We start from the raw sequence: 25,519 nt of genomic DNA, 5'->3' as shown, positions 1-25,519 counted from the left end.
GCAGAGCATTAGAAATGGACAAAGACCCATAAGAGCTGGTAGCAACTGGATTTACAGTATTACTGAAAGAACCAATCACAAACCAGTAACTACCAAGGCAATCGTTTAAACCAGTCAATCATAGCAGCTCACCTGCAGACCATCAGAAACATCTACACCACTACAAGTCCACAGAGCTATGGACGGATCCAGCACATCATTATTGACGGAAGTCTTATTATACACATACATCAACACAACCCTTTTGTAAGGTAACAAAATTGCCTTTTTATTCACAAATATACAGACTGTGCCCTCATGAAGGAATTAAAAAGTAATAATTAAAGCTTTTTATAATTTCAGTATATCTTTTATATATATATAAAAGTGTTTTTTGTTCTTCATGTGTTTTATTGTTCAGTCTTGAAAACTAGCTGAGGCTATAATTGCTGTGGTATGTAGCACTGGTTCATGCAATTTGTCCATAGAAATAAACATTAAATATAGAAAAAAAATTCAAAAAAAGCTGTAAATTTTGATGTGTAAAATATGTGATGTTTCCCTTGACGAGAATATGTTATCCTGACTGATCTTTACATCACATTTATTTGAGTACAAAAAGATATTCTTCTTTCATGCAAAACATCACTCCTAAAAGTGTCAGCCTACTTTTAAAACAACCCGTTTTTATTCCCAGGGTGTCACATATGGATGCTTTGTCAAGTACTTTGGCGTCTGGTACGAATGCACAAGGCGCCCCAGAGTGTTATATTTCAACACACTGGGGGAAGCTCTTCAATGCCATTGTTCAATGTTAAAAGTACAGCTATATATAAGCAGAAAAGTCAGAGCAATGAGGTGGTTGGGCTGAATGGGTTGGTGGGTCAGAAACTAGATTTTGACCCAGGAGGTCAGTGTTGATTTCCTGAAACAAAAGTCAACATTACTCATTTTAAGTGATTACACTTACATAAGTTTCATAAGTAGCGTACCTAACGTAGTTAATGTAACCCCAACCATGATTTCTTTCTATCCTAACAGAGTAGTTATTGTGCCTAAACCTAGCTGTGATGTTTTCACAATGATAACCACTAGTTTTATTTTGAAAGTCTAAGCGAATGTTGCATCTTCATTCTTGCTAATTTACACGTAGCAACATCCAAAAAAAATGCCTTGAGCCTGAAGTGGGTATTTCTGATCAACTAGCATGTTTGACAGGAGTGTTTTACAGAAACTAACTTGTGAAAATCTTTCGATGACATTAAAACCAGTAGTGCTTCTCAAACGTGTTACAGTAGATCCAGACACATTACCACACACGCTCCCAGACATTCGCACACAGCACCTAAACAACAAAAAAAGCCATCTGTTAGTGCATTTCCAAATGACTGGTGAGCGTTTTTCTGTTTTACCGCCACTTTGGTTAACGTATGGTTGAGTTTAGCTGACTATATCTACTTGGTCAAAGCTCTGCAGGCAGAATAGTGTCATAGCTGCTTCAAATAAATGGCAGGCTATTTGAGCCTTTAAAGAAGCTGCAGGGAAATAAAATGTAAAATGTCACAAAGGGAAGATTTATATTGGTTCAGAAGCCTCTTTGTGGATAATAAGGAAGTCAAAGACGCAACATTCATGGAGGAAATTCATTTTGTTCCAGCGAATGAATAATGAATAAAAAAAGTAAAGTGACAGTGTCATACAATGTGAACTACATGTGAAGAAACTTCCCACATCCAGTGACCCGACAAGTACTTCCTGAATTTACTTTTGAGCTCACTGATGTTTTGATCCCTTTATCATAACGTAACATTAGAAATTCTGTTTCTCAATTGAGGAACTTTACGGCTATTAAAACTTTCAAATACAAATTTAATAGACATAAGGAACATAAATTGACATAAGGAACGTAATTGATAAGGAACTTGAGAGGAGAATTCATGACTTACCGTTTATTTCACATTTCAACCCAAATATGACAATGATAATACAAATAATGACAATGACAGCGACAACGCCTTTGTGAAGGCGTCTGGCAGTTTTGTAACCTGGAAGAAAAGAGGAGAGATGTCACGGCACAGAAGAAAGAAGAGAGGTTTTCACAATGTTGATATTTTCATCACCTTTGTTTTCTCGACTGGAGCAGTGAGCTTAATGTAGCAAGTGATGCAACAATGAGTGTGTTGCTGTGGGTCCACATTTTACAACATTGTGAGCCTGTAAGGTCGGGTTAGCATTCAGAAAACACATCTCTATTCAGCCAAACTACAGCCTGACAAAACAAAAAGTGCTTTGTCTGTAGGCTTTAGTGCTAAACATTCTGGTAAGATATTTAAATAGTCAACTGAAAATGTTTTATTTGCTTTGACTTTCTCTGTATTTAACCAAGACCAGATCTTTCTCTTTCTTAAATTTAGTTTTTTACTTACTGAAAGCTGCTTGTTGCTCTTCTGTGTTGTTTTTATTTTCTGCTGAAAAATAGAAATAAGTATTAAAACACGGGAATATTTTGATCAGTCTGGCTCCATTTTAAGGAAAGAAAGATTTTGTCTAATACATATAAAATGCATTAACGACTGCGTGTGACCTCTGACATAAATTGCAATTGTAAGTAGCTTTGGATAAAAGCCTCAGCTAAATTATTAAAATGTGGATCCTCTACATGTGAAATTATAACTTTTTCCAACTCTGTAGAATCTGAATCCTGATCTTCAGTGAACTTACCAACAGTGAGGTTAACATAACAACTCTTGTGCACTTTTTCAGTGTGAAAGCAGCATCTGTATCTTCCAGCGTCAGAGAGCTGTACTGAGGAGAGTTTCAGTGACAGGTTTCCTTTGGTCAGACCCTCATGAGAGAGAGACGTTCTTCCTTCAAAGTGCTCCTTCTGCTCTGCAGGACTGTCTTTTCCGTCTTGATGCAGGTGTACAAACTGGTTATGGCTCCCACGGCTCCACTCCACTGTCATATCTGTTGCATCCAGTGGGGGCTCAAGGTGGCACTGCAGAATCACGTCCTCACTGACTGCAGCTTCCACTGGATCAGAAGAGCAAACCACCTCTGGGTCTGTTGAAGAAGCAGCATTAGACCAGATACAGACCTTTTACACTCAGCTACAACAAAGCTCTTCTTGTTGCGCTCAGGGGAATTTGATTTATGACCGCTAGCATTTCTAAAATCATCAACTGATTATGAAACATTACAGTAAATTACAGCCAGGAGCTTTTCTCAGGCGTACCAGATGGAGGTTTTGCATTGTTGTCTTGTAACAGACAAAAATAGCAACATCTGTATAAACTGTTGACTAACAGGCACTGAATCACGAACTGCTTCTGCTCCTGTGTAGCCTATTTATCTTTCAGGGACAAAAAATTAGGGAACTGATATTATTAAGTGTACAGTGTATATAATAGCCTAATCTCCTGACAAGAACAACTAAATATTACTGCGCAAATATGGCCGTCCTTTTCAACTCAATATCATTACTCCTATTTATAATAATAATTAATAATAATCAATTAACTAATTATTATAAAACCTTTTGCGTTATGTCTCCAGCCGAAAAAATACTTTTGAGGTTTTGAGAAGAATGAAAAGTGTTTTAAACCAGTTTCATGTCACATCTTTTTAGGCTTGAAAGTGGAAATGTTCCTTATTCCTGTGCTGTACATCTCGGCTGAAAAAGGCTCTAAAGTACATTACATTATCGATCGAAATACATGAAAATCAAATGATGGAATGATTAAATCTGTTTCAACTTTCCTGTATAGTAAAGTGGATGAAAACCGTTGATAAGTTTATCAAATGAATTGTGTAATAGTCTTAAACTAGAGATCTAAAAATAAGTGTGTAATATTTTTTGATGAATTTATCATTTGGATCAAGACAGAAACTAAAAACTGTTGCAGGTCATGTTCTGTTAAGCAAGAAATACTAGCTGTTAATATCAGAAATGACAATAACTGTCTGTTAATGAAACAATATATAAATAGCGTACCTCTGGAAGCCATAGCTGCTTGACTGAGGAGCAAAACAACGAATCCCACTTTCTCCTTCATTATGTTCAATAAAAGTAGGATAGAGACAGGTGATATTTTATGAATGATGACAGAGGAAAACATATGAAATGTTGCTGTTGTCCTGTTTTTGGTGGTGAAAACTAACCACGGCTACATGATCACATACTTCTGCTTAGTTACACCTGGAGGAAGTTACCTTTGAATCCTGATTGGATAATAAAATTAGGAGGAGGATGAATATGTTATGAAGGCCGCATAAAGTGACAGATGTGGTAAAACAAGTTTTGAGGGCCGGATTTATTTGCTTCAACCAAAGTAAAGCAGCCTGTTTGTGTGATGCTTAAAAAGATTAAAGCATATGTGTACACGCTTATGGCTGTAACAGCAGGCAGGAATATAAAACCCAAGCCTCACCATAACCTTACATCACCAAAAGGGGGCAGGGAGGGTCTGTTTAATGATGCTATTGAGTTGCATTATGGTAAATGTAGGAAATCAGTGGTTTTGGAGCTCAATCTATTCTAGAGAGAGTTGTGATTTGATTGCTACTGCTGCTCTCTTGTTTTGTTAGTCCCACAGCTTTATGGTAGTGCAATGGTAAATCACTGAATAAGCTTTTTAAGAAACATCCGGCCATCAGTCAGACGCTGTTGGGACCTTTGAGCTCATCATCACTTGGTTACATCCCAAAAGACCACAACAAAGCAACAGTTTTCATATATATTATACATTGCATGTAAAAAGAATAATCTTGTTTATTTTGTTGTACAAATACAAATGAATGGTGACTAGTTATTTCCTGTGACATACGAAGAACAAACACGTCGACAGTCAACTGGCAGTCACCGACTGTAGTTATTGAGGTGTGTTCAAGTGCAAGTTTAAACAAAAGACAGCCTTTTTTAGTCCTAGTTCTTTGATTTCAGCTTCTTTGATTAAAGAGTTAGGCTTGGGACATGTATATGTCTTATATTAGGAGGTGACTGTGGCTCAGTTTGATCTCCAGACTCCAGCTCCTCTTGTTCACATGTTGAAGTGTCAAGACACTGAACCCCAAATTGCTCCTAATGACACCTTGCATGGCAGCTCCTTACCATCTGTGTAGATTAGGCTATGTCGACTTTTATTTAATTAAAAGGATTAGCTCTTCAGTAAAGTAACGCTAAGGACATTTACAGTTAGGATTGAGAGTTCAAATATAAAGGATTATTGTGTTACAATGTATTTTGACTTTGGTACAGATTTTCCTTGAACTTTCACAACAAATTTACAGTAAAATCACGGTAATGTTTTTATGAAAGTTTAAAAATGAGGAAATTGTGATTGTTTTATAATATGTTTTGAGGATACTTTACTGTGCAGTAATGTAAAACTACCTCAGTTCAATTGCTGCAAAACACTTTGCGCTTTTCAGCACACCTTATGACTTCTTTAGTGATCCATCCATCCATCCATCCATCGTCAACCGCTTATCCTGCGTACAGGGTCACGGGGGGGGGGCTGGAGCCAATCCCAGGTGTCATCGGGCGAAAGGCAGGGTACACCCTGGGCAGGTCGCCAGTCCTACACTGAACAATAACATGCTAAAATTGAATTGACACTGAGCATTACAAAACGGACAGGAAGCAATAAGTGCAGGTTTTTCGTTCAATCAAAGATACAACTCAGAAGTCCACGTGGCAACTTTGGATTTCAGCGTCGTAACATCCCCACAGTCTCAGTCTGCAACTTCACAATTAGGTTTCGTTTCCTCAAAGTAGCCACGCCTTGGAAAAAACATGCCTGAAACTGAAAGTAAACGGCACAACTGTTGCACTGGATCTTGAAAACTTCAAGGTAAGTTTGTCTTAATTACAGTAAACAGTTTACCCGCAATAAATAAATAAATCGGCTGATATATTGTACGTAATAATGAATTTCACTTGGAATATTCTGCTGTGTGTGTTTTTTCTAGATGGGTACAATATTCAACTTACTTCAGCAGCACAGACTGGAGTCTTACTACAACAAATTTCTTCAGCTGGGTGTGAAAGATGAAAGAGATTTCCTTGATGGAGTAACAAATGAAGACTTGAACAACATCGGTAAGGTTACTGAGTGTAAATAAGTGTGAAAGCAGTAAGTCTAAAATGTTACCTGGTTTTGAACATATGCTGTATGTGTGCCTTAACTATTTTCATGTAAAGGCCTGTGTTATTGCCACATGTACAGAAAACATTTCACACAACGTTTCTAAGAGGTATCTGACAAAGTTTTACACATGATAACATGAGTTGTTCTCTGTTCTCTAATGTGGCCATATGGTAAAAAAAAAAGAGAGAAAGAATTGGCATTAGACCAAAATAAGACCAACCATGACAGTTTTTCTCGATTGCTTAAACACATTTCTTGAAATGATGCCTCTTTTTCTTGAAACTCTAAACACAAATCCACAACTTCTCGCCCAATTCCCCAAATGTCCTATTTTCATGTCAAAATGAAGCTCTCCTCTCAAAACCATTCAATCTTGCTGAAAAACCTAACTTTGCCCTCATGACACACAAGCCCTCAAAAACACACACACTACAACACAGTCTTACACACTGGTGAGATAAACTCAAAACAATACTACAAAACCTGGTTATTAGTAATGCTGCTTGTGGTTCTCCCCCTCAGAAACCTTTTCACATGATGAACACAAAAGAAATAACAAATGTATACATTGGCACATTAACACACAAAATAATTATTCTGAAATTGTTTGGTGTGTTGAAACTACAAATTTCTATTTCACCATTCACAGTTTAACAACGTAGCCCAAAGTTTAGGAATATATTGTGTTTAATAAAAAAATGCTCTTGTGTGATAGACAATACTGTCTATTCAACTGTTGTTTTTATTGAATCGTATTCATCTCATACGAAAATCTTTAGCCAAAACAAAATAAATCGGTTAATATATTGTACGTAATTCCAAAACTGAATGAACTGACTCTGGCCCTTTTATCTATCTATTAAAGCTTCAGACTGTTGCGTTATCAGTTATGACTCTTTGTGTTTCCGCCTGGGTAGCTGTGTGCTAACTCAGCTCAACCTGTGCTGACTTGAGTGAACAGTATTGAATGTTAGTGTTGTCTCAATGACCACACGGTGTAGGCAATGATACATGAAGGTATTTTTGTGTAGAGCTTTTTGAAAAATGGAGTTAGTTAGTCTGGTTATAGTGTTGAAGGATATCGACTCATTTGAAGTATTTGTATAGTGAGGAGTAGTAGTAGTAGTAGTAGTAATAATAATAATAATAATCCTTATTTGTAGTAGTAGTAGTAGTAGTAGTAGTAGTAGTAGTAGTATAGTGACATGGAAATGTCAACAGGTAGATTGAATGCTTGAACAAAAGTACAGTAATTTGTTTGTGAATTCATATGAATTATTTCTTTAATTCTCCACCAAAGGCACTTCTAAGGCTAGATGAAATTACTAATATCTTTGCAATATTTTATTTTAGAATTATTTACATTTAAATAATTTGTTGTTGGGAGATTTCAAGCAATGGTCCAAAGAAAACAAGTCCACATCAGTAAATGAACATTAAAGTTAAATAGAACAGCAGGTTTGCATATTAAAATGATCAAAATATGAACAGTATTTTTATTTCCAAACAGGATTAAGCCAGGTGGAAAGGAACCGCTTTTCTGCCATGAAAGACACCGTTCGCAGATTCAGAGCTCCAGGACACCCAGCAGCAACGTCTGTGAAAAAGTCAATGGAGTCATTCTGTCTGCAGTACACATACCCCAAATGTCCTGAACCAAAATACATCAAAGGTAAGAAGGTTACGAAATGTACAACATTTCTTTTCCATTTTTTTTTTCCATTAAGCTCTTTACAGAACGTAAACAGAACAGAGGAAAAATGTGGATTCTGTTACTGACTGAACCACAGGAGTGTACGCAGATCATTTTCAGAAAAAAAGTAAAACAATGTTAGAAACAGGGAATTGCCTTAAATAGCCCTACAAAATGTTTAAATATCTTTATTTTTAATTATTGAATCAAAGGATGGTGTGTTTTGATAGGGTTAATTGGTTATTGTGCATGGACTCCAACTGACTTTCAGTCTTATTTACTGATTAACTGATGTAACTGTTTAAAATTCAAATTCAGTTTCAAATCCAAATCAACTTAATATGATTAATCATTTGAACAAAACTAGAAGAACATTCTAGCGAACAAAGATTATCGCTGTTGAACTTATGATTTATCAGTTTTCACACATAAAGCCTGACATTTCACTGCTGCCATGCTAGCGGTGTGGCCACAGCTGTTCATGGTGTCCAATGACTTTGGTGATCTTCTGACTTTTCATCTAGAGCCACTATGAAGGTTCAAATTATGGTTTGAAGTAAAATATCTCAACAACTATTGGATGGATTTCCACAAAATGTGGTGCACACATTAATGTTCACCTCAGGATGAATTGTAATAGTTTTGGTGATCCCTTAACTTTTTCATGAATCGCTATCATCATCATCATCATCAAAACGTCAATTTGTCCAGTTCTTTGGTTTCTAACTAAATACCTGCAAAACTAATGACATTGCATCAACACTCTCAGCTGTACTGTACTGTGTTTAGTGCTAATTATCAAATTTAACATGCTAAACCATGATGGCTAGTATTATATCTGCTAAACATCAGGATGTAAACACTGTCATTGTGAGCATGTTAGCATTACAGCCTGACAGAGCGGCCATCAGGACTCATAGTTTTGTTACCCATTGTTTTCCCTGTGATTAATGGTTAAGGGCCGTCCTCTGTCAGGTGTGTATCATATCATCATATTATGTAGTTGACCAAGGGCATTTTGAATTTGCAGATATGGATCCTGCACAAAACACAGTTGAAGATCTGATGTTGAGGATCTGTCACATTGAAGGTGTTGATCGATCCAGAGGTGTCTGTCTCTACACGGTGGATGGAATGCCTTTGACAGATGATCCTTTCTTCAACACATGTAAGTTCATTCGTGCCGCAGGCTAAAGTAAATAACGAGGTCATATTCAGTGTGATTATGCACCACAGTTAATATTAGGCCTTAGGCCATATTTGAGTTTTTGGTGTTACAGTAAATAAATACAATATTTAACGTTTGATGTTTGTTTGTAAATATTAATCCCCAAGATTTGATCACATCAGACAGGGGTGGATGTCTGTTTATGTCATCAGAATCATTTTGAGGAATCTTGAAAATAAAACAAAGAAAGAAGACCAAAACAGAAACCGCCAGTGTGACTAATATAGAAGATCTGCAATTTTTTCAGTAAGGTGCAACAAAGTATTTAAAATGCTCATTTTTATTTTGTTCACCTACAGGGTCTCTAAATGACAGACATATTGAAAATGAAGCTGTAATCTATGCCATATTTACACCGAAGGAGAACCTGAAAACAGCTCCTCAGATGTCGATGCAAGAGGTTACTGAAACCCATGGCACTGATACAGTCCGATGCCACATTATGCTCAAGGTGATTTTATGTTAGGCTTTTGTTTCCTCAATTTTGTTTTGCTCTTACTACCTACTAGTCATATATGTGAAAATAGAGCCTAGGTTTAAAAATACTGAAATTTAGTCATCATGATTTAAAAAGATAAATACATAAAGTTATAATGAACCTTTTTTTGTTGATAGGTGTCCCGTGAATTGTTTTATAGATGTGACAGTCTAGGAGGGAAATGGTTTTGTTATTTAGTGTTTTTTGCTGCAGGATTGTAGTTGGGCCCAAACTTTCAACAAGACTTACCAAACTGTAGAAGCTCTTGTAACATGTATTTGTTCCCCATCATACACAGGACATGATGCGGTATGAAGAACATGATGCTTGCTTTCCACTGCTGGACTTTTTATCTATTTCTGTTTTCTCTCACTGGTCTTGTTTTGAAACTTGTGGTGTATGATACCACATCGTGTGTGTGTGTCAGCCAAGCTGCAACCTCCAAGTCAGAAAAGCGAAGCCAGTGCAGTACCTTAAACCAGCCACATCTTTTATATAGTCTATGATATCACTGTGGACTAGCCTGACATGGGCTGAAATTTAAATCTTTGACTTCATTTTCTCCCTTTGTTAAAACAACTATTTGATACAGGGAGACTTCGAGGTGACGGTGGATTTGTCAAGTGACACAGTGGCTAATTTGAAGAAAAAGCTCTCAAATGAGAGTGGAATCCCAGGACATGTTCTTCATTACAAGTAATTCTGAATTATTGAAATGCATGGATAGTGTGGCTTTTGACCCGAATTGACACTGATTTTGAACTGTGTATAAATCATATTTTCAGAGGAGAACATGGCAGTGGCAACACATTGGAAAGCTGTGGAATCTCAGACGGGTCAACAGTGTACTTCTCACTGTCCATGTTTTCTGAAGAGGTTCAAGACTACGAACATTTATTCATCCATGATGTTGAGCCCTTGGTCCAACAAACCACCAAAGGAATCAGTGTCTTCTTGTCTTCACTTTATGTCATTGTAAGCAGTGTTCAGAAGATCAATCTAAATTTAGATGTTAATGTTGGGACTTACCTAAGTCATTCGTACAAGATGTGTTTGGCATTAAATAAAAAATACTGTACCAACATTTAAAAAAAAAAAAACTTTAAACCAACCATCTTCACAGGTTTATATAAATGGTTTTTGAAGGTTCTAATACATATGTATAAAAAAATAAAATAAAGCACAATCTACAAAAACCTTTACATCTTTTGCAAGAAAGGAACTACAAACTGTCTTTATTGCTGAACTTATTAGATGCACTTTCATCTCAGTTCAAAACTGATATTTTTATATTCTAGAAAAACAAGAGTCAAGGAGTTCTATACAAGAATTTGATTGCTTACATACGAAAGCTGACTGGATGTAACCCTCTGGCCCAAAGTTTGTTCCAGTTACTCTTGAGGAATGAGTTAATTTCCAGGAATCAGAAGGTAAAATAAACAAGAAGGTGTAATATTGTTATTACTTTTTGCATTGATTTTTTAGAAGTGTGTTTAGAGGTATTAAGCATAGTTGTGCTTTACACTGCATAGTTTTTAAATTAAAGCTTTTAAAATGTCATTGTCCTCTTCAATTAATGTTTTTCTTTTCCTGTAGATTGCACTGGTTGAAGGCTTGTACATGCTCTTTAGGGAACTTTTGCCACAGCTTGGAACAAAACGAGGAGAAAAGATCATTGAGGACCCTGATGTCTTTGAGTATTCAACATACTGCTGGGCATATCTACTGTCAGAGGCAAAGGTATTTACATATGAGTTTGGAGGTTTGGTTAATGTCTTTGAGCTCTGTTTTGTTCTTCACCCATTCAAAATATCTGACTGCTAAATGCTTCACTCTGTTAACCAGCAGGTTATGGTTTTAGTTTTGCTTTTCTATTCTGTTTCTTTCTAGCTCTATTTTTAAATAGAATTTAAATATATAGTTTCAAATACAAAGCACTGTTGCAACCCTGTGTGATCTTTGAAAAAGCCCATTGCTCTGATGATAATTGCTCGATGTTTTCTAAAAGTCATCTCATACTGCACCTTTGACTCAGGAGCTCATGACATCAAATCATTGACGTTGAGATTTTTCACTAACATCATTTTGACAGAAACTAGACACCCCAGAACATGAGAACTACACACCTGTCTCTCTGATGTCTGAAGAAGGCAGCCGTTTCTGTGATCCAGTCACCATACCTGGAGTACCAGGTGTCCTTGAAAAAGCTTTTGTACTTCAGAAAATCAAAAGTAAGTAAAATGTCTTATGGTTCAAAATTACACAAGCAAACCTCCCAACATGTACACATTTTGCATACAGTTTATTTAGTTTGGGTGGCATTTAGGTTTGAGTTTCTGCTTTTCTTCAGCAGCTCTGATAAAGTGCAGCTCACAGTCCCAAACAGACGAAGTTTGCGCCTCAGATTTTAGATATTTATTTTGCTAAACTATACCAGCTATGTTGCTGCGACTCACGACACCTCAAGAGCGGGTTCACTTGATTCGGGCCATGACATACTCCGGTGTCACATCCGCTGGGTGGAGTACATCAGAAATTTCAGTTTATTTTTCTCTGTGTTTTGGCTTTTCATATGAGCCCTTGACATTTGAGTTATTTGACGTGCTTGTCTGTCAGGATCAGGATGAATGCAAAGCAGGAGAGAGTCCAAATACAAGACACTGGAGAGCTGACATACAGTTCCAGGGATTTTAATCCAAAGCACAAGGCAAGAACAATACTTACGGGTAGTGGAAACTGGCAAAATCCAACATACTAGTGATGTGTCCGTCCGTATCGAGGCTTCGAAGCGTGTGTCGAGTAATGCAGGTGATTTTTGTGAAGCGCGTATCGAGGCTTGTGTTGATGACGTATGTGGTGACGTTCGAAGCCTCGCGAGCCCGGCCGTACGTGACCGATTCAGGAGATGGTTTGCGGGTTTGGCGTACGATTCGAAAGGAGCAGCAAACCAAGTTATCAAAACCCTGTCCCTTGTTTCCACTTTCCTTTTGACCCTCAAAGCTTCACACACCAAAGCCATGTTGCCGTTATAATCACTCTGGCTGTTTTACATTTTTTGTCCACTTTATGGCACAGTAGAGCAAATGAAGCACCGTGAAGCTTCGGCCCATGATTGAACCAATTGGATGGAAAGCTTCAATGCTTTATAAAGCTTCATCTCGCCATCACTACAACATACAGAACAGGCAGAACACTCATACAACAATAACCAGACAGGGACTAAAACAGAAACAGCAAACATATACAGTATACACCAGGGACTAACAAGCAGGCGAGAACAACATAGGTGCGAGGGATCAAGACTAATGAGGCAGGCAGGCACAGCAGGGGAAAACAGAGAGACAGGCATGCAGAGGGATTACTGGGGGAACAGGCATAATACAGGTTACTGAACACTAAACACAGGCCATATCAAAAATAAGATGTAACAGATCAGAATAATATAAATAACAAACTAATCTAGACACAAGCAGACAGATCACAAATAAACTTCAACCAAGAGGGAAAACAGAACACAGAGCAGACAACGGCAAAATAATGCATTACATTTAATCATTTAGCTGACCCTTTTATCCAAAGCGATGCACAATTGCTATACATGTCAGAGGTCACACAGAGGTGTTTTGCTGAGGGACACAATGGTGGATTAGTTACAGTGTGGGATTGAACCCAAGTCTCTCACACCAAAGGCATGTGTCTTTTCCATTGTGCTATCACCACCAACGCAAGACATTAGCAACAAAACAAACGGGCCGAACTATAACACAGAGTGGCTAAAGCAAGGATTATATTTGTCCACGAGAATGCGAGGGTCCGTGTGACAAAGACATCGTCATCAGAGGGGGCACGTCTGCGCGGTGTCTAGCACTACCAGGACGCTAACCGATCTTCTGCGCATGTGTAGAATGTGTCCGCCAAGCTGACTGCAGAAGGTAGTATAAACAGAAGTAGTCCGTGTCTGCGGGGTCCGCAGCTGTCCATGTCTGCGTCTGCTCCCGAGTATATTCAAGGCATAAGGGAGACAAGATAACAGAACAACACTGGCAAACTCAGACAAACTCAACAACAGACCTAGATAACTGAACAAAACAGATTAACAAAGAATGATAATAACCAAACAAATCAGGCAGAGCTCACAATTAACACTAGCAGACTGGACACAGGACAACAGACAGGACTGAAATCCAGAACCCAGCAGACTATAAAACAGATACTGAACTGATCAAACAACCAAAACGCACAGAGAGCTAAACTAAGCGTAGCCGACAGGCAGTGTGTGACATCGTCAGGTTGCAGTGTTCCCTTAAAGCTTTTCGCTTTACATTAGCAGGTACATTAGCAAGTGTTTCAACCGTACCGTTTTCACAATAACAGCGGGGTTTGGGTTATCAGATGAAAATACATATGTTTTAATGTTAACAAGGAAAAATGTTATCATGTAAATACATAGTCATATTTACAAATTACATACAAGTTTTTGAGTCTATAAATTGTTGTTCTTAATCCAATTTAAGGGTCATCCATTTGCATGGGTCTCCCCTCGGCCTTTGGCCGGGGTAATCTGTACCCTCTGACAGCGGGCCCTGCCTCCAGACGGCTTAATATTTACATCTAGCTACTGACAGACACCTGAGGAGAAACACTTGCTCTATTGAAAACGTGATGTGTATCTGAATGCATTATTTAAAACTAAATTTTGGGTCTCCTTCGTTAAAGGGAAAGCCTGGGGGTTATAAGTGAACAATTAATTTGTGAGATTCAATAGTGAGTTATTTTACGGCTGGGTGTTAATGCCTTTGGTCTTTGGATGCAGCTGGGCTTGTCACATCTCATTCCAATTTGAACTGTTTCTTCTTCTCACCTATGTTATTGGTGAGAGGCTGGTCATGTGTAACTATGGACATTATATTTTGACTTTCTCTTTGCCTTTTGTGAAGATGGCGAGAAGATTCCAAACTGCACTGAGGACGTTTTGCAAGAAACGTCACTCAACAGAGCCACTGACGTTGAGAAAATTTTGCTCAGTGTTCATCCATCAATTAACACATATGATCTTTGGATTTCACATGAAAGTGTAACTGGTCAGAAGTATGTATTCCCCAATTTTATTTTCAACAAATGTGATACAATTTACAACAAAACACACATGTTTGTGTACATACATGTGTTGTCACAGATTCCCAAAAGATGCACAGTGCACAGACTGTACTTTATGCCCAAGAAACATGTTTAAATATTTGTAATAACTAATAATAAAATAAAAATAATAAAAGATTTCATTTTTGTAACTGACTCTCAGAATGGGCAACAACTTTACAAACTTACTCAAACATTGTTGTTTTCCACCACACCTTGTGCTTGTAATAAGTTGATACAATCTCACAGTATTCACAGTAACTCAATTATTAACCCATATAATTAATTTACAGCTTCCAGGTGAATACTGAGAAGAGTTTGGGAGACATGGCAGAAGAAATGAAAGCTTTCCCTCGACTCAGTGTGACTCCACCACTGCTTTTGAAGAGTCTTGGTTATGAAGACGTATGCCTTGTTTTCCTGCGTGAAGGTACTGCAAAAATCTGAATGCCTAACTTCATAATTCTCATGATGATTTCATAAAAACATGTGTTACAAGGACAACAGTGCATATGTGTATACAACTGTGCCCAAATGTCCAAAAAAATGGATTCAATGCTTTTTAAAGGTGTTCACAAATCTCAAGTCCAAGGGGAGGTTGTTCCAAAGTTTAGGAGCCACAATTTTGAAGTTACAGTCTCCGGTAGTAGAGATCTTTAAACACCAGCCAATGATACAGTACTGCAGTGTATATGCAAATAAAGTTGGCATGCGCTAAACTGCAGGTGAAGAGAGGTCAAAATTGTGCCATGTGAGGCCTTTTGCAGGTCAACAGCTCTGCAGCAGAAGGTTGTACCTCTTGGAAAGGGGATGTTTTGCTGAGGCAGATCAAGAGGGAGTTATAGTATTAAGAGGATGAGATAAATGTGTGAATTATAATTTCGATCTCTGCTTGAGTTACCATGGGCCTGAGTTTTGCAGTGTAGTTTGCTTGGAAAAAAACAGCAACCAATCAAACACTTGTTTTGTTGTTCAGCTGCAGAATAGCCCATGCCTCTCATTCTAAGGTTGCTTTTGTGCTCCCTGATGTGTAATGTTGATCTTGCTGTTCTTGTTTTTGGCAGACAACCTTGGAATCTATTTGGGTAAAGATAAAGTGTGCCCAGCAAAGATCATGGTGTATGATTGTCTGAATGGCAAAAAGCAAAATATGGACGTGGACATATTAGCAGCTAGGTGAGTGCTTCATTTTCTTTAGTATTCCTGAAAAAAAATGTTGATTAAAGTTGATTCTTGACCCATTTATTAAGACTAGCAAGTCAATAGAGTGCCTATCTAAGGATTTCTCATGTATTTTTTTGATGTTTTTATTTTTCATGCAGAACTGGTGACCATAGGGAGGACTCTGCGTTTGTCACAACCAGGACTCCAAAAGAAGCTATAATGGTAATGCTGATCTCCAGATATTTTATTGAAATGAGCAGATTAAATCTTGAAGTAGATTTACGGTACAGTTATCGGTGATGGTCGACATTGTTGGTTTTCAAATAGCCATTTCTTAACATAACCCTGAAATTAATAATAGGATGGGGACTGTAATTTATTGTGGTATTGAGTTCCATTGATGTAATCCTCTGCAGGAAAAGCTCCTAGCTGCATTTCCAGTAACTCTGTATGCAATTATTTTAAAGTTGATTAGGCTAGACGGGAGGAGGAGCTAGACTGTGCATAATCTTATAGACTTTTCTTTGAAACATTTTTGTATTTGATGAGGTTTTCCCAGCTAAGCAGATTAAACTTATTTAGAATATGACAATGATGGTAACTAAATGGCCTCTTATCTAGAGGTTTAAGTGTTGGTTTTGTGTAATGAGTTCAGTGGTTTTAAGGCTGTAAATTGTGCATTAGACCAACTTAACTTAGCTGCCTAAGTTGATATGATATATGATGATAAACCTGAAATTTTACTTTATAACAGACCCTATTCATGTGGGGTTTGAACCTATGTGTACTTCACTTTTAGTCTCTCTCCTGTAATGAAAATATATTGCGCTACAAATCTATGCTATTGCCTTAGCGGGAAAAAAACATTGAAACTGTTTTCAATACATTCAGTTACAAACAACACAGATTAAGCCAGGATTCAATAAACCTTCAATAAAACAACTGTTACAGTCTTACCTTGAGTAAAAATAACACATTAAAAATAATACATTAAAAATTCACATTTTCCATAAACAGAGGGCAGATCATAAATGTATATGCTAAACAGGGTTGGACCAAGTATAGAGCCCTGCGGGACGCGAGTTGATAGATATAGATGGTTGGATTTATTTTTGCCGGAATAAGAGTTAGGATTTGATAAGGTTGACAAACTGTATAAAAAATTGAAGTTCCATACTTTATGCAATAAGATGTTATAGTTAACAGTGTTGAATGCTTTCCTTAAATCAAGGAACAACCCCGCTTTTAGCACTTTTGATACCTTAACTGTGTAACAGTTGTAACAAAGTTACAAAACAAGTGCTCTTTCAAGACCCCTATAAAGGATATTTTTCTAGCTGAGCTTCATTTGTGGTTGAGCTTAAATTTCTTGACTTTATCTTCATCAGGTGCTGATAGATACAAGCTCATCCATGACAGAGAATTGCTATGGAAGTGTGGAAATAAAGAAAATAGATGCTGTTAAAGAGCTTTTTGACAACTTTGCAACACGGACCATGGCTTATGACTTTCATCATGTCATTGGGCTTGGGAAGTTTGACTCTACAGTGGAAACTCTCCACACATTCACAGAAACACTCGAAAAGTTCAAGGTAAATATATATTGCACATCTTGAAAACCCCGATAAACATTTTGTGGACCAGATCCTTGTTCAGTTCAATGATGTGCATGGGAGACCTTTTAAAACTCAGATATACTGTACATGTATTTTTTCTGTCGCACGGGTTCCTCAGCCATGATTCAATGGGCTACTAAACAATTCATTAGACACAGCTGTTATTTTTCACTTTCCCAGGAACATGTGCACATCCTCAAGGCAATGGGCTGTACTAAGCTGTACGATGCCCTGGAGCATGGAATGCTCGAGTTGGAAAAAGTCAAGAAGTTTCCAGACTGTAAACTTCGAATCCTTTGTCTCACAGATGGAAACGATTATAGGTAATTTTCCTTCTCTGTGCTAGTTTTGTACTTATTGACTATTTGTATAAGTGTAAAATCAGTCATTCATCAGTAAATATTAGTAAATATATGAGGAGGGTTGAGACTTATCTTTAAGGTTAAAGTCAGAATTAGGTTTAGGTTCAGTTTTATTTTTAGGCATTTAGTTTAGGAGGTTGAATTTAGGACTAGGAGCCAGAGAATGAGTTATATCAGTGATGAAGCCGTGGTCATTTAGTTTGTCATGATACCCTGTTGCTGAAAGCATAAAAATGTAAATACCTGCAAATTATATTATGTTTCTTGAGAACATATTCTTTGTCCACAGATCGTCCAACCAGCCAGATGTTGTTACTGCCAACCTGATCAAATCGAACATCATTGTGGATTCAATTCTTCTTGGAAAAGTGGAAAACAATATTCTGCGTGGAATCAGCAATGCAACAGGTACAGTGTGAGAACTTCAATTTACAGTTACTTTTGTTATTATTAGTAGTTATCTAATGATATAATAATATATATATATATATAATTTTTCATTTGAACCAGTTTCAATTAAAACTCCATGGTAAGCATGCGAAGGTATGCTAAGGTATACTAAGGCACTCACAAAGTGGATCCAAAACCAGAGGCAGGAGGCCAGTATTAAATAACATCAACAGTAGGGCAATACTTAGGTGTCATGCGTTGACAGTTCTCAATGAGTAATGCAGACATCATAGAACAAGGGAATGTCAAAACAAGTCAGGCAGGCTGGACAAAAAAAAACACTGGCTGGCACAATACAACAAAGACAATCCACCTGAGGGGAGAGGAAAAGTGGCTGGTATATAATCTGAGGCTTGATGAAGGAATTGGAAATGAATGTGCCAGCAAGAGAGGGTTCAGGTGATGGGCAGAGGGAAGAATAAACTGACGGGGCTGAGACACATTGACAGGTTGTGAACCAATAGAAAAAGTGATTGCCAAAACAAAAATATCTTTTGGAATTGATGCCCATTTAGCCAAAATAACATTTGTGCCCTAAATCTTCCCAAAAGTGTTCAGTGGGGTTGAGGTGAGGGCGCTGTGCATGCCAATCAAGTTCCTCACTACTGAACATGTCTAGCTATGTGTTTATGGCCCTCGCTTTGTGCACAGGGGCACAGTCATTCCAGACTGTTGCCACAAAGTTGGCAGCATCCATATTGACTAAAATGTCTTCCAATCCTGTATCATTAAGTACTAAAGGGCCTAGCCCAAACCCCAGACCATTATCCCTCCTCCACCAAACTTTACAGTAAGCACTTTGCAAATCTGTGGGTAGTGTCCCCCTGGGACAAGATTCCACTGCTCCAAAGTCCAATTGTGGTATGCTTTACTTTAATGACCAAACGCACTTTTCATCCCTGTTCCTCACAGTCTTTCCTCTCGTATCATTTGTAATGTGTGCTCTAAACATTGGAAATGGCTTACAGTTTGAAGTATGGAATGTAAAAAGTGCCAGATATTTCTAGACTGATGGACGGATTTCAACTTGTTGTTTTCACATTTTATTTCATAATGAAAAGGACCATGTGCAACAAGCGACTCGTGCGCACACATTTGACAATCTGTAAATAAATATAAAAGAGTGTCAAATATTTTTAGACATTTGTAGTCACAGGAAGCTAGAGAAAGTGAAAATGCTCAACTCTTTGAAGTTGAAGTTACAAAATTGGTATTTAAAACGTAAATATTTATTCAGGAGGAAATGTGTGCATTTGTGCAGTTTTTGTTCAAATTTCTATGGTATTTGTGTGTGTGTTGAAACACGCATTTTTGAGTTCCCATTTTGAATCTAATTCTGCTCCATACTATCCTTATTTTGAAATGAACAATTCTATTAGATTTTATCACCTAATGTTATTTTTTTTCACAGTGTCATGAACATGTGGTTTAAAGGGCTTTATACAGTATTTTAGTGGTGCATTTTTTAACGAACTCTTTAACAAAAAAACTGTGTTGCTTTCAGGGGGTTGTTGTTTCAAACCAGAGACAAGCACAGACGGTCTGAAGCTTTTTGAGATTGAGACTGTTCTCTCTTTGGAGATGAGGAAACCCAAGAACAAAGCTGACCCATCGTCCATCAACAAAGTTAGTTCACCAATTATTGCCAACAGTTCTGTTTGTAGTGCTCTGAGAACTAGACATCATCACAGTAATGAATGTACCAAATTGATGTGCTTGTTTATTTCCACCTTTTCAGAGTTTCTTAAAAGAGCTCTCTGCTACCCATGGGTATGATGCATTTCCAGAGGCAGTCTTGCCAAGCCAGATGGACAGCAAAGTGACAATGACAGAGAGGTAAGTGGATATTTGCAACAAGCTGAGAAGGGTTAGGGGGTTAGAAGGGTTAACCCTTCCTTATGTTTGTGAAGCTGCGAGTAGAAAATTTTTAAATGATTCTAAATCATTGGTGATTAATTTTCTCTCAGATGACTAACAGATAAACTGACAATTATTTTAAACTTTTGAAAAAGAAGAGATTGTCACACTCACAGCCAGTATTCTGGCAGCCTGAGAGCTTTCAAAGGCTGCATGATAAATACATACAATTATTTAATAGTATTTAGCAGGCAACAATCTAAAATATTAAAAGATTTGTATTAATATTGAGGTGCTCATGTTTCACACTAGTGCTCTGAAGAATAAGATCCGGGACGCCAAAGTTCGACAATTGATGGAAAAGGACAAACGTATCCTGGAGGAGCTGAGGAGTCTGCACTGTAACCCACATCCCTACTTTACGATCTTTCCATCAGAGTCTGACTTCAGTAAGTGACTGTTCTGTCGTGCATTAAAATCCTTTAAGACATTTTGTCAAGTTCAAGGTACAGGCTCCTTTTTAAGCTGTTGATTATTTCAATGCAATATTGGATAACAGGAAAATCTAAGTGTGCCAGGTACATTTTTCAATTTCTTAACTTTACAGCCTTCTGGAAGATTCTGATGGAGGGACCTCCTGACACACCTTACGAGAAAGGAACCTTTGAGCTGTTCTGCCAGTTTGGACCTGACTACCCAGTGAGGCCTCCACTTGTCCGCTTTGTCACAAGTGTATCCTTTCCAACAACATTGCTTAAAATTGTTATGGTAGAAAATTGTTTCCTCATTTAATCTTATATGCATGAAATAAACATTTGGGTCTAAATGATTAAAATAGATGTACTTTAAATGCAGTGTTATTTTCTTAACGTGAACAAAGGTGTACCACTGTAATATTAACAGTGTGGGGCGCATCTGCCACAACATATTGGACCGGAACTACAACGCTCAGATTACCATGAGAGATATCCTGAATGCTGTATACGGACTGCTCATCATCCCTGAGCCTGAAGATCCATTGGACAGGTTAGATCCAATCCCATAACATACCCATGTTTTCAGTTAAAGGCCTTAAGGCTCGTGCAGACTACACGATTTTCAGCGTCGGCAGATGGCCGTGCCATTCACACTACTTAGCTATCTGGCAGATGTCGGCGATGTGTCAGAAATGTCCTTGTGTAGTTACACATAACGACTGCCGACCGCCGATCAACCGCTAATTTACTACCGATCACAGGCTGAGGCTGAGGTCTTCTCATGTCTCTCTGTAACTTAATGTTCACGCAGTTTATTATCTGTGGGCCTAAATAGACAAAATGTGTAATATTAATGGACACATGTATATAGCATAGTAAATGTCGTGGCAAAGTCACTTGCCGTTTATGTGGGAGACCCGGGTTTGATTCCCACTGTGACATATCCACCAATGTTTCCCTGAGCAAGACACTTAACCCCTGTGCTCTGGCAGTGTGTGACCTCTGACATATCAATTGGTCAATGATATGTCAGATCAATTGATAAAAGCGTCAGCTAAAATGAGACAATGTAAAAACCCAAGCAAATTAAGGACACGTCTTCATCAGTTTGACAATAGAAATATATCTCTTTCTGTTGAAGCATTCTGGCAGAGGAATTCCTGACCAGCCGTGAGAAGTACGAACAAGAGGCCAAAAAACATACAGAGAAAACTGCCGCCCAATCACGGGATGACATGGAGAAGGTAAATTAGCAGTGTTTTGAAAAGTTCTGCAGGGGAAAGAAAACAAATCAGGAACACTTGACAGTATAACACAATCCAAACAATAGTCTTGCTTAAACACCTGTTAGTACATCAAAACAATTTAGTCTGTTTGCACATGATGACAAAGAAGAAGCCACATTAAGGGAAAAAAACTTGCATGTTACAGTCAACTTGTTTTTTTATGATGTATTATGTTTTCAGTAACTTTTACATCGACATGACATGTTAATATTTACTGTCTTTACTTCTGATTTGAAAGAAATTGGTGGATCCCGGGCAACAGCGTGTTCCCCCACATCTAATCTGTCCACTCACCAACAAGATGTTTGTTGATCCAGTCCAAACAAAATACGGAACAGTGTACGAACGAAAAGCCATCGAAAAGCACGTCAAATCGTAAGTATTTCTTTCCCTGCTGCCTTCATGGGAACGAACGGGAAGTCATCTCTAAAATTTTACCCTCATGGCGTTTACTGTGTAAACTCTGGAAAACAGACACTCTCTTTCTTGGTGGGAAAGTGTTTTACCGTGAACATTTTGTTATCGCAGTGGTTACACATTTACAGGAGAGATATACTGCTTAGTCTCATTAGTCTCCCATTACGACTTTTTGTTCTTTACATGTCAGAGAACTCATATGTGGGAGAGATTCTGCATCTGCAGAACGTTTTGAACATCAGCATAAAAGTTACAGTGTTTCCCATAAGTTTATTTATTTGTGGTGCCCACCACAATATCAACGCTGACCGCCACACATTGATTTGTTTTTGTTTTTACTAGGCCTATTTAAAATCGTATTTGAGCTGCAGAATGCCTGAAAGCCTCACTAGATTATATTCTAATTATACATTTTTAGACATTTCCACCATAAATTGGTGCAGAGAAGGCAGAAATTGGAGGAGAAATTTTCACCAGAAAGATGGAAATGAAGTGTTAAATGCTCAAAATCTTCTGGGGGAGGACCCCAAATATCCCCCAACTATTTAAGTGCCCCATCCAAGAAAACTGGCTTCACACACAGTTTCTGGGAGGAACATTCACTTTTTGGTTAAATATAATTACTTTTCACATGTTTTTTTTGTAACCTTTTCCATGTTTTTAATAAACGTACTACAAGACTATTTAATAAATAGTAGCAATAATAAATAAATAAATAAAAACAATATTCAGGAAAAATAGCAAACATTTTTTTTGATGGGGGGCGGTAAGGGACCTGGATAATGGATAGGGTGGCGCTGGCCCAAAAAAGGTTGAGAACCACTGAGCTACATAATAGAGATTTGAACTACAATGAGAACACTGTTAAGATAATTAGGCTACAAATTTACTCAATGCGATGCAAACAAGCCTCCCTGACTTTGTCGCCGCCACGATATTAGATTTAGCCACTCCTCATATCCTGACACAATCAACGTGCATTCTTCTGGGGAAATACGGAGAATGCGCCCCTTTTATGCGAATACGCACCAACTCCATTTAAGTTAACACAAGGTCAACACCGACTAGTCTGTAAGGGTCCACTGATCAAAAGAATCAAAACAGCTTTTCATAAAAATTTATCCAAGTTGTGATGTCCTGCAACCTGTTGTTGGGTATGTTTGTTTTCGTTAAGTTGCTGCGCATAAGCCATCTGTCGAACTTGTATTTGATATTATTGGATAATTTTTATACAATATTCTGTTCGAAATAAATAAAGTGTTTCATAGTAGTTTCAGTTTTATGCGAAAGGAAATATAGGCAGGGTCAATTTAAACTTTTCTCTGAGTTGCTTGGAGTGCTCCTTTGTCTCTGTGGTGGAGGTTTTACCGATATATGAAAAGGTGAACTTACCAGATACAGGTGTATTTATACTGCAATCACTTGAAACCCATTGACTACAGATGATCTCCATTTAAGTAATGAGATGACTTCTAAGACCAACTGGCTGCACCAATGATGATTCTATTTAAGGGGGTGAAAACGTATGCAAACAATTGTAGTTAATTTAGATTACTTTGTACAGATGTATTTCACTTAAAATAAAACATGAAAATGTTGAACCATGTGGATACTTATACTTAATAAGCCTGACAGCTCAACTACCTTTAAAAGACAGTAAGGTTAAAATGTTTCTGTCATGCTTTTTTATTTATTTTTTTGTAACTAAAAATTGTTTTACAGAGACAAGCATGATCCAAAGGGTGGCCCAGCAGACTTGCTCACCGAGGCTGATCTTAAACCAGCCAACGAAATGAAGAAAATGGTGATGGATTACCGTTTGAGACAAATTCAGGAAAAGTTGTAGCAAAATGTTGGTGTTACAGATGTGGCTGTCGGTTTCACATACAATAAATACAGTATGTCACCGGGAAAATATGGAAATCAGAAACAAAAAGTCAGCTACCAAAAAGTCAGCTACCGAATGCAAGTTCATGTTATTAAATTATCACATTTTATAATCACAATCATGTTTGTTCATTGATAAATGTGCACCTGCATTCTTTGCGTTATAGACAAGAATAGTATAGTATTAACAAATTCATATCACTTTGATTTTCTGTCTAGTCAGGTTTTTTTTCTTTGAAATGACTGACATTGAACATCAGTTGGACAGTTGCAATAAATGTAAGGTTCCGCAAGGGTAGAGAGACAAAAAAAAAGTCAAAAACAAGACAAAACAGGCCTGTATTTCTTAAAACAAAACCTTTTTCTGTTTGTGCTTTTTATCTGTAACGCACACTTTTCAATGATACTGCTCATTGTACTGCCTGTACACCTTTCATGAGGGATATGGATACGTTTACAGCTAGAAGACCTGCAATGAAACCAAATTGCTTTTTTATTTTAAGTCACTGTTAAAAGTTTTCTGCTTCTGTATTTGGCACAGTTGATTTTGGATAAAACCCTTATTTTGACAGACACAGTGAGCTTCATTGTTGCTCAGACAGACGCATTGTTAAGTTTGAGTGTTTTTGGAATAAAATTGCTTATTATAAAATAAAAGTAGATGAGTCGTTAATCGAACACAATTAAGCAGTTCTTAATTTTTTTTTTTTTTGAGACAAAGTCTGCAGGACTGGCAGAGCAGAGGTATGTTATCATGACACAGCAGTTTAACAGTAACCTGATCATGACATCAAAAATAAGCAACATCTGTTTTTGGTAAATAAACTTTTAGAGAGCAGAATGCAAAATGTCATCTCTGCGTACACATCTTCACGTTTTGTTGTGCTAAAGCAAAAATAATTTAATGAGAGGCGAAATTGTTTAACAAACCGGCAATAATCAGACAGAAGATCTGCACACCAACAGCACCCAGCACTTTAAATTGAGCACTCAGGTGGTTGTGGTCTTCATGGAGTCAATCTACTGTCTAGCTGGACCAATCACAGAAGAGCTGTCTGATACTGAGAGTAAAAACAACTAGAACATCAAGATCCATATTATACATATTAAATCCAACAAGTCAGAAGTGAAGTTAAATATAGATCATAAATCATCCAGAAGAAAAACAATTGTCATGAAAAATACTATGTTAAAACTGTGATATTTTACTCGCTCAAAGGGTTTTCATTAGCAATAAAAGCAAGTTCAGCCTAAAACTGGACTGAATTTGTTTTTGCTTTTTGGTCCAGCAGCTGTAGAGATATATTGTATGTGTGTACCCTCCACTTCAACAAACTTTTA

At 37.5% G+C, this 25,519-nt stretch overlaps 2 protein-coding genes across 2 annotated transcripts; one reads left to right on the top strand and one right to left on the bottom strand.

The window, feature by feature from the left end:
- Positions 1 to 321: 321 nt before the first annotated feature.
- Positions 322 to 4,034, bottom strand: LOC123979903 (butyrophilin subfamily 3 member A2-like). The gene is made up of 5 exons (XM_046064012.1): positions 3,974 to 4,034; positions 2,701 to 3,042; positions 2,406 to 2,447; positions 1,926 to 2,024; positions 322 to 1,324 (listed from the first exon to the last, which is right to left on the bottom strand). Exons 1-5 carry the CDS (start codon positions 4,032 to 4,034, stop codon positions 1,269 to 1,271), a joined length of 600 nt encoding a protein of 199 aa, XP_045919968.1. The 3' UTR covers positions 322 to 1,268.
- Positions 4,035 to 5,589: 1,555 nt separating this feature from the next.
- Positions 5,590 to 24,835, top strand: LOC123980331. The gene is made up of 25 exons (XM_046064658.1): positions 5,590 to 5,831; positions 5,950 to 6,079; positions 7,639 to 7,800; positions 8,852 to 8,989; positions 9,349 to 9,500; positions 10,120 to 10,223; positions 10,313 to 10,502; positions 10,826 to 10,957; positions 11,124 to 11,267; positions 11,620 to 11,758; positions 14,465 to 14,615; positions 14,957 to 15,093; positions 15,728 to 15,839; positions 15,986 to 16,049; positions 17,216 to 17,419; positions 17,624 to 17,766; positions 18,095 to 18,213; positions 19,760 to 19,881; positions 19,994 to 20,091; positions 20,425 to 20,561; positions 20,720 to 20,844; positions 20,993 to 21,138; positions 21,730 to 21,832; positions 22,113 to 22,249; positions 24,014 to 24,835. The coding sequence occupies exons 2-25, from the start codon at positions 5,950 to 5,952 to the stop codon at positions 24,135 to 24,137; spliced, it is 3,213 nt and encodes a 1,070-aa protein (XP_045920614.1). The 5' UTR covers positions 5,590 to 5,831; the 3' UTR covers positions 24,138 to 24,835.
- The last annotated feature ends 684 nt before the right edge of the window (positions 24,836 to 25,519 follow it).

Source organism: Micropterus dolomieu, linkage group LG12 (assembly GCF_021292245.1).
Source record: "Micropterus dolomieu isolate WLL.071019.BEF.003 ecotype Adirondacks linkage group LG12, ASM2129224v1, whole genome shotgun sequence".
Lineage (NCBI taxonomy): Eukaryota > Metazoa > Chordata > Actinopteri > Centrarchiformes > Centrarchidae > Micropterus > Micropterus dolomieu.
Note: the sequence above shows the minus strand (reverse complement) of the source record. Positions and strands in the feature narration are given on the sequence as shown.